The sequence below is a fragment of the Penaeus vannamei genome, chromosome 16, assembly GCF_042767895.1.
Source record: "Penaeus vannamei isolate JL-2024 chromosome 16, ASM4276789v1, whole genome shotgun sequence".
NCBI classification, from domain to species: domain Eukaryota; kingdom Metazoa; phylum Arthropoda; class Malacostraca; order Decapoda; family Penaeidae; genus Penaeus; species Penaeus vannamei.
In genome coordinates, this window is record NC_091564.1 from 4,213,398 (window position 1) to 4,223,397 (window position 10,000).

The following is a 10,000-nucleotide window of genomic DNA, read 5'->3' on the forward strand; positions in this document are numbered from 1 at the left end:
GCAACCCCTCCCCCCATTCCCCTCCCCCCCTCCTCCTTCCTTTTTCCCCTCCCCTCCCCCCCTCCTCCTTCCTTTTTCCCTCCCCTCCCCTCCTCCCCGCCCCCTTTCCCTCCGCCTTTCCGAGTGGGGTATTGAGGTCTTCTGGAGCCAAATCAAAATTCGACAAGAAGCATTTTCCTGTCGTCTCCCTACGCTCTTTGTTGGTCGTCGAGCGGGCTATGACATGCGGAATATCGTTGTGGAGGGTTTTCTCGTGCGGACTTTTGGCCCCGGTGTGAATATCGCGGAATATTTGCCGTTGATGTCGCCCGGGTTGGCAGCGGGATTTCGGACGCCCGGGGGAGAGGGGGGAAGGGAGGGGGGAGGGGGGAGGGGGGAGGGGTGAAGATTGGCTGGCAACGTGGCTGGGACGATCGGTGCTAATTTTTTATATTTTTATTTCTATGCTTGTTTTTCTTGTATTTTTCTTGTTTTTCTTCCGTTTCTTTTTATTCTTGATTCTTCGTTTATTGTATGTGTGTTGTCCATATCTCTGTTTTTCTTGTTTTTCTTCTGTTTTTATTTATTTATTTATTTATTTTTATTGTGTTATATGCTGTGTTCGCGCGTGTCTGTTCATCGGTTGATGTGAGAATTCTTATGATTGTTATTGCAGTAGAAAACGAAATGCGAGAGAGTTAAAAGGAAGAAATAAGATGATATTGTGTGGCATGAAAGGAGAGATCGGGAAAATGCAAGCAAAATGGAGGACGGAGGGAGAAAAGGCCACGCTAGTTATGTTGTTTATTCCCTGTGTGCTTTATGTGAACCAAGCATTTGTTTGGATTTATATATCTTTATTCGTCATCACACTTATCAACATTATCATCATCATCATCATTTTTATTGCGTATTTTCTTATCATCATCATCATCACCATCATATTTATTGCGTATTTTATTCCTTTTTCTTTTCTTTTTGTTTTTCTTCATCCTCTTTTTCTTTTCCTATTTACCTTTTAGAACAACGCAGCCCCTTTGAAGATGGGAGTATGGTAATTATTCATTAGGCCATAATGGGCGATCTGATAGGCGCTCCTGCAGCGTGTGTGGTTTCGAGATTGTGGTCGATCTGAGACTCCGGGCGGGTTGGAGGGCGAGCTGGAGGGCGGGTTGGAGGGCGAGGAGTTGCTGGAGGGCGGGTTGGAGGGCGAGCTGGAGGGCGAGGAGTTGCTGGAGGGCGGGTTGGAGGGCGAGCTGGAGGGCGAGGAGTTGCTGGAGGGCGGGTTGGAGGGCGAGCTGGAGGGCGAGGAGTTGGTGGAGGGCGAGCTGGAAGGCGGGTTGGAGGGCGAGCTGGAGGGCGGGTTGGAGGGCGAGGAGTTGCTGGAGGGCGGGTTGGAGGGCGAGGAGTTGCTGGAGGGCGGGTTGGAGGGCGAGGAGTTGCTGGAGGGCGGGTTGGAGGGCGAGCTGGAGGGCGGGTTGGAGGGCGAGGAGTTGCTGGAGGGCGGGTTGGAGGGAGGGTTGGAGGGCGGGTTGGAGGGAGGGTTGGAGGGCGGGTTGGAGGGAGGGTTGGAGGGCGGGTTGGAGGGCGGGTTGGAGGGCAGGTTGGAGGGCAAGCTGGAGGGCGAGTTGGAGGGCGAGGAGTTGGTGGACGGTAGGCAGGCCGCGCAGTTATAATGTATCCTCACACACTAGCACATTCATGGATAAACTGCTTCGCCAAACAACAGCGGGGCTCGAGTACCGTGAGTATTGTGTGTACATTAAGATACTCGGGTTTGGCCTCTGAAGACCCAGGCTGTTTGGTGTGTTCATTATACATCCGGCGGCCTTGTATTATTCCCTACACTGACTAAGGTCTGGGCTCTCTTCTATCCCCTCCCCTCCTCCTCCTCACTCCTCTTCCTTCTCTTCCTCCTTCTCTTCTTCCTCCTCCTTCTCTTCTTCCTCCTCTTCGTCCTCCATTTCTTCCTCCTCCCCCCCCTCCTCCCCCTCCCCCTCCTCCTCCTCCTCCCCTCCCCTCCCTCCCCCCACACACACACACCCGTACTGAAAACTTGATTAGAATATTTGTTTTTTGCTTTTTTGCTGTTTGTTTGTACGATTGTTTTCCCGTGTTTGTCGTTCGCCTTCTCGACGGGGCGGTTGTTTAGGATTCCCGAAGGATTTTTGTTGTTCTTTTCTCACGTGCTTGGGACCCGGACCCTCGACCTGCTCTGTGTCTATTTGGAGACGCTAATGCACATATGTTTTACACTTATGATACACAGACGCTCACGTATGCGCGCGCATTGAGATGTAAATATATATATAGGTGTATGTATGTGTATGCGTGTGTGTTTGTATATATATGTATATATGTATGTATATATATATATATATATATATATATATATATATATATATATGAATATATATATATGAATATATATATATGAATATATATATATGAATATAAATATATATATATATATATATATATATATATATATATGAATTTATATATGCATATATATATATGAATTTATATATGTATATATATACATATATATGAATATATATATGTATATATATATGAATATATATATATATATATATATATATGAATACATATATATATATATATACATATATATATATATATATACATATGTATATATATATATATACATATGTATATATATATATATATATATATATATATATATATATATATATACATACATACATACATGCACACATGTATACATATATACATGTATACACACATGTCCGGGAAATGTTTCAAGGTAATGTTCTGTTGCTCTGTATACCGGTCTGGCTAAACCTTTCAGCGGATCGTGACTCGCTGACTGAGGTGGCCGAAATAGGCGTTAAAAACTACCCGTATGGAAGACTAATTTATTTTTTTTCTCTTTTTCTCTCCTTCAGAAAAAGCTGACCGGTACAACTGTCTGATTAGCGAAGGAATCACCGATCCAGGTAAGTCCTTTTTTTTTCTTTTCTTTTTCTTAATTATTTGTGTGGAAAAAAGGAGGAAAAATAGTGGATTATTTTGTGAGTGATTTGAATTATTTTTCATGTTTTTTTTTCTATTATTTTTTATTTATGTTGCTACGTAGGATGCAGTGATGCCGGGAAAGTAGTGAATTACTCTTAAGTGACGTTATTATATATTTTTTGTTATTACTTTTTTTGCATATTACTCTTAAGTGACTTATTATCATATTTTTATTATTACTTTTTATTGCATATTGTTCCATTGAAACGTATGAGGGAAAGCTGCCGTTTGTACCTTCGTTTGTGTGTTGCGTTTGTGCTTTCTGGGCGTCAGGTAATTGTTATTGTGATCGTGTTTGCTGTTCTATTGGGGTGTCTGTTACGTCTGGTTTTGTTTGTGTTTGTGAGGAGGTTGGTTGTGCTGGCCCGGGAAATGCGCCGGGAGGGTTTTTCCCTTCCTGCGATGCCCCCAATCGGTTAGCCATTTTTTTTTTTTCATGCATCGTCGTCACCGTCGTCGTCGTCATCATCACCATCATCATCATCATCATCATCACCACCACCACCACCATCAGCATCGTCGTCATCATCCTTATCATCCTCATCAACATCATCATCAACAACATTACCATCACCACTAGCATCATCATCATCACCATCATCGCCGCCACCACCACCATCCTCTCCCGTCCACCCTCGCCGGCAATCCCGTCCCGCGGAAGAGCTTAGGTGAGCCCGTGTGTCACGCTCATCAGCTGAGCGTGTCATCCGCCTGCAATAAAGCAACGCGAGGCTCGCTGCACGGGGATTGGGGCCCCCGACCCGAGTGCCAGCCAATCAGCGGCTTCACTAGACCCGCTGCCTCGCCATAAAAAGGCTGTTGATTGGTCAAGCTCATCTCCTGGCAATCGGCGACTTTTCATACGCTCCGCCAGACCAGGTAATGACTGTATTCACCGGTTGACGTAGCAAATAAATTTATTGTGCGGTGGTGTGCTCTTCATCACCGCCGTCTGTATGGCGAGAGAGAGGGAGGGAGAGGGAGAGGGGGAGGAGGGAGGGAAGGAGAGGAGGAGGAAGAGAGGGAGAGGGAGAGGAGGGAGGGAGAGCTGTGCCGGGATTGGCTGGGAAGTCGGGGTTAAATGCCCAGTCGGGGGGGGGGGGGTAATGTGGGATTAATTGTTTTTGTTAGTTTCTTCTCTCTTTTTTTAACTTGTATTTCTGATATGTGTGTTTAGTGTCATTGTGTGTATTTTTTTGTTAGAAGGGCGGTGTTAGCGTTGTTGTTATGGTTATCAGTTTGTTATTGGCGGTTGTAGAAATGGGTATTGGTATTGGTATGATTGTTGTAGTTATTCTTATAGCCCCAGCCTGTTGTTCTTGCTATTCTTGGCATTATTGTTATTGCTATGGTATCGCTATGATATTACTACAGTGTTGCGTTATGCTTTATGCAATAGCAGTCACCCTATAACAAACAGTTATGAAGCCATTATACTAGTTATTTTATATGGCGTCACCACAATGTCGTTTGAAATCTACGGACCGAAACCCCCATTTTCAGAAAGTCGTCAGAAGCTGGTAGCAAATTTTGAGATATTTTACGTCGACTGGTACGGGGAGCGACTATGGCAGGAGTGGTGATGTTCTTGTTGGTTATTTATATTTGCGTTGTTGCGTTGGATAAGATTTTTTTTGTTTTTGTTTTTTCTTATGTTTTGCTTATTTTGATTTTTTTTTTTTTGGGGGGGGGGAGGTGTTTTAAACGAATTTGTTGATTGTTGGACTTGGGGGATTTTTTTTTTTTTTGGGGGGGGGGGGTGTATGATCAGTTAGATCTCAAAATTCGTGACAGATTTAATAGGAAAACGAATTACGCAGGAACAAGCATTTTATTTTGGTATTATTTGCTTGGTATTGCTTGCTTCTGAGATAGGAATTCTTCAGTAAGATCAAATAACATGATCGACTTAGAACATATAATGAATTTAGAATGACAGAATGACGTGTAAACAAACGAAATGGAAACCAAAAATACATAAAAAAGTGTTCCATCCGTTGACTTTTTCTTAGAAGATGGCGTAGAAGGAGAGGTTCTATTTTGAGACGTATAGGCATATGCCATAAGACACAATATACAGATGTCGGGAGACTGTAGAAGGAGTGGAGGGCCGGAGGTGAGAAGAAGAGGGGCAAAGGAATAAAGTAGAAGGAGAGGGAAGGAGAAAGGGAGAGAGAGGAGGAAGGGATAAAGTAGGAGAGGGAAGGGGGAAGGAATAAAGTAGAAGGAGAGGAAAGGAGAAAGGGAGAGGAGGAAGGAATAAAGTAGGAGAGGGAAGGGGGAAGGAATAAAGTAGAAGGAGAGGAAAGGGGAAAGGGAGAGAGAGGAGGAAGGGATAAAGAAGAAGAGGGAAGGGGAAATGAATAAAGTAGAAGGAGAGGGAAGAAGAAAGGGAGAGAGAGGAGGAAGGAATAAAGTAGGAGAGGGAAGGGGGAAGGAATAAAGTAGAAGGAGAGGAAAGGGGAAAGGGAGAGAGAGAAGGAAGGAATAAAGTAGGAAAGGGAAGGGAGGCAAAGGAATAAAATAGAAGGAGAGGGGAGGGGAAAGGAATGAAGTGGAAAGAGAAGGAAGGAGAAAGGGAGAGAGAGGAAGGAATAAAGTAGGAGAGGGAAGGGGAAAGGAATAAAGTAGGAGAGGGAAAAAGAAAGGGAGAGAGAGGAAGAAGGAATACAATAGGAAAGGAAAGGGAAAGGAATAAGATAGAAAAAGAGGCAAGGAGAAAGGGATAGAGAGAGAGGGTAAAGGAATAAAGTAGAAGGAAGGGGAAAGGAATAAAGTAGAAAGAAAGGTAAAGGGAGAGGGAAAAGGAATAAAGTAGAAGGAAAGGGAGAGAGAGGAGAAGTGAATGAAGTACAGGGAAAAGAAAGAAGGAAGAGGGAGGGAGAGGGAAATGCAAATGCAGTCGAAAGGGCAGCGACGACGCGTGGGCACAGAGCGAGGGCCGTGGCACGTACAGAACAGGTATTGGGGTACCTGGTCCCTCTGGTCAAGCACAGGCACAGGGGCGCAAGGATAGATGGCGGAGAGTAAGGATGTAAGTAAGGAAGGAAGAAAGAAAGAGGAAGTAAGGAAGGAAGAAAGAGGAAGTAAGTGAGGAAGGTAGGAAGACAGCGGAAGGAAGTAAGGAAGGAAGGAAGAAAGAGGAAGTAAGTAAGGGGACGAGGCAGATTAGATTTATAAGGATTCATTATTAAGTCATTAAATAAAGCAAGGGTAAGTAATTAAGGGGGCATGGAGGAAGAAAGAGTTAGTAAGTAAGGCAACATGGCAGATTAAATTTATAAAGATTGTTATTAAGTCATTAAGCAAGGGTAAGTAATTAAGGGGGCATGGCTTGGTTTGTGGATAGAGAAGGATGGATAGTTTCTGATGGAAGAGGAGAAGGATATAATCCTTTCCCACGGATGTGATACATGAAATTATAAGGACTTGTTATTAAGTCTCAATGTAAGGGTAAGTAAGGAAGGGACGTGGCTTGGTCTTGTTGATAAAGAAGGATAGATAGTTTATGATGGAAAAGGAGGAGGATATAATCCCTCCCACGGATGCGGTAGATGAAATCATAAGGACTTGTTATTAAGTCACTATGTCAGGGTAAGTAAGGAAGGGACGTGGTTTGGTCCTTTGGATAGAGAAGGATAGATCGGTAGGTTATGATCCAGGAGGAGGAAGAGAATATACCCCCCCCCCCCTCCGATGCGGCAGGACATGTTATGCTTGAAAAAGAGAGAATTAAAAACGTTGTGAAATCATTAGGCAGAACAGACGGCAGTGCCCTTGATGGAGGACAGGTAGCTTCGTAGACGTAGATAGAGATAAAACTTGGTTGATCTGCTAAAAAAAAGGGTTCGGGAAAGGGAGATGAGGAGATGACGTCATCAGCAAAGGAGGGCAGATGATCACGATGATCTTAGATAACCAGAGAGAAAAAAATAAAGCGAAGCATAGGGAGATCGGAAGACACACAACCATAGACCTCGACTAGATCCAAGACAGGCAGACGAAGAGACAGACAGATGGCTAAGACACAGACGATTTAAGAGAGCCCAGAACAGGTGGCCACGCAGGTGCAGTGGGCGGCAGGAGGGGGTGGAGGGGGAGGTGGCGAGAGCGACCGTGTAGTGTGAGACGGGTGCGGTCACTCAGCCAAATGATGCGGTAATTGGCCGGGAACACCCTGACCCCTTCACACCAGGGCCGGCGAAGGGGGCTGGGGCGGCCTGGGGATCGGGCAAGGGCGATTTTCCCATTGCAGAGTCCTTTTAGTTTTTCATTTTTGTTTATTTATTTGTATTTTTATTTATTTGTTTGTTGTATTATTATTGTTACTACTATTATTATTATCATTGTTATCATTATTATTATTATTATTTTCTTTATTTTTTCTTTGGGGGGAAGGATTTTTGTTTTGTTTTTGTTTATAGGTGGGTGGGTGTATGAGCGGGGTGGGGGAGGGGGAAGGGAAGGGCGCAATGGGGAGTTAGGTAACAAATACGTTTTCTTTATTGATTTTGGGCTTTCGGCGTTTAGGTTGTGATTGCATTGGGTGTGTTCGGTTGCGTAACAGCCTTTGGGGGGGTGTGGGTGTGTGGGTGTGTTTTCGTAATAGAAATACATGTTTTAGGTATTGTGTCACTCCTGATTTGAAATATTTCGGGCTGTATTGCATGGATTTTATTATTATTATTATTACTATTATTATTGTTATTATATTGTTATTAATATGGAGGTTTTATTTTTATCTATTTTTTGTGTGGGTGTTGCATGTATTGGTATTACTGGTGGTTACTTTCAAATTACATTGCTATACTTTATTACTTTTGCTTTCTCCCTACTCTCTCTCTCCTCCCTTTCTTCTCTTATGTCTGACACTCTCCCCCTTCTCTCCTCTGATCTTCCTCTCTCTCCTCTGATCTTCTCTCTCTCTCTCTCTCTCTCTCTCTCTCTCTCTCTCTCTCTCTCTCTCTCTCTCTCTCTCTCTCTCTCTCTCTCTCTCTCTCTCTCTCTCCTCTCTCTTCCTCTCTCTTCCTCTCTCTTCCTCTCTCTCTCTCTCTCTCTCTCTCTCTCTCTCTCTCTCTCCTCTCTCTCTCTCTCTCTCTCTCTCTCTCTCTCTCTCTCTCTCTCTCTCTCTCTTTCACTCTTCTCTTTCACTCTTCTCTCTTTCACTCTTCTCTCTTTCCTCTTTCCTCTTTCCTCTCCTTTCTCTCTATCTCTCCCTCTCACTCACTCTCTCTCTTTCTTCCTCTCTCTCTCTCTCTCACTCACTCTCACTCTCACTCTTCTCTCTTTCCTCATCTCTCCTTTTCTCTCTCTCTCCCTCTCTCTCTCTCTCACACACACACATGTCCGACGCAACAGATCAATAGCTGATTTTGAAGGAAGTAATTATTGTCCATGATGTGGGATCTTAAAATCCAATTTACCGAAGTTGCGAAGGAAGCAGAAGGGGAGAGGAAGGGAAGGAATTCGCGGCGCAGGCAGAGTACGCCGGGAGTCCTATGGATAAGGGGAAGGATGGGGAGGAGAGAGGGAGAGGGGATGGGGAGGAAGGATGGTAGGAGGAGAGGGAGAGGGGAAAGGGAGGGGGGTAGGAGGAGAGGGAAAGAATGGGGAGGCGAGAGGGAGAGGGGAAAGGGAGGGAGGGTAGGAGGAGAGGGAGAGGGGTTGGGGGAGGAATGGGGGAGAAGGAAAGGGAAGGAGGGTAGAAGGGAGAGGGAAAGGGAAGGAGGGGAGGAGAGGGAAGGGGGAACGGTTAGGGAGGGAAGGAGGAAGAGGGATAGGGGGACGGGGAGGGAGAGGGAAAAAGGAAAAGGAAAAAGAAAGAAGGAGAAGGGGAGGAAGAAGAGAGAAGAATAAGGAAGATAAGAGAAAAGGAAGGAAGGATGGAGGAACAAGAAGAGGTTGGGGAAGGAAGAACTAGGAAGAGAGGAACCAGAGAGGCATAGGAGAAGGGAAGAGAGAAGTGGGAAAGGGAAAGGGGAAGAGGAGGAGAGAGAGGAATGGTAAGAAGGGTAGAGAGAGGACCAAGATTGCATGAAAGAGAGGGAATGAAGGGTAGGAAGAGGAGGAGAAGAGAAGGAGGAAGGGTACCAGGACGGCACAGGAAAAGTAAGGGAAAGCCAGGAAGGACACGGAAGGGGAAGTTGGATGGGGAAAACGAGAGAAAGATAATGGAGAAGAAAGGAAAAGAAAGTACCACGATCACAAGAGAGAGAGATTGAAATTGAGATTGAGCAAATAGGAGATTGGGAGATTGAGAGAGCGAGAGAGATAGGAGAGACAGAGGGAGAAGGGGTAGAGAGAGGAAAGAGAGAGCACAAGGAGCAAGCAGGCATCAGTGCCCGGCGAGCAGGCAGAGGCAAGGGCTGAGGAGGAGGCGAGGCGGGCGCGCGGGCGGGTTGGCGGGCTGGCGTGATGGCGGGTGGGCGTGCGGGCGTGCGGGCAGGCAAGAGGGCCGGCGAAGGCGCCTTCGCTCACCTGTCAAAGGCCCGTCAGCCGTCAGTCTCGTCTGGAAACCCAACTTTTATGGCCTGGACTGACGAGGCAAACAATCGCGGGTCGTCAGCCGCGTCGGCAAGGCTGAAGAGCGGCTGACGTTGTCATCGCCGGCGACTTTAATGTTGCTTTCATTACCTATACTGTGACGGCGCATCAGGACAGTGGCCTTTGTCCGTCTGTCATCACCCTGTCTGTCTGTCTGTCACCGACCGAACATGCAATAATGTCTGCGAAACTCGGGAGAATATTGTGCTCTCGAAGCTGGGGTACGTGTACATGTACGCGGGGCCCGCTGTGCACGCCGTACGCCCTCGCTCCTGCTGTGCACTCCTGCTGGGCGGCCGTGGCGTCTTTTCCACGGTCTTAGCTGGGCTGGACTCGATGCTGTCTTGTCTGGACTGGACTCGATGCTATCTTAACTATAGCGTTCCCTTCTGCTGTATACCTTCTGCTAACCATTTTG

General features: G+C 45.9%; 1 protein-coding gene across 1 annotated transcript in view; it reads left to right on the forward strand.

Annotated features, from left to right (window-relative positions):
- Positions 1 to 10,000, forward strand: part of LOC113819229 (Fanconi anemia group J protein homolog) — a 705,146-nt gene that overhangs the window by 383,196 nt on the left and 311,950 nt on the right. The window contains exon 6 of the mRNA XM_070131064.1: positions 2,910 to 2,960. Within this exon, the coding sequence (XP_069987165.1) occupies positions 2,910 to 2,960 (51 nt within the window). The remainder of the gene's footprint in view (positions 1 to 2,909; positions 2,961 to 10,000) is intronic.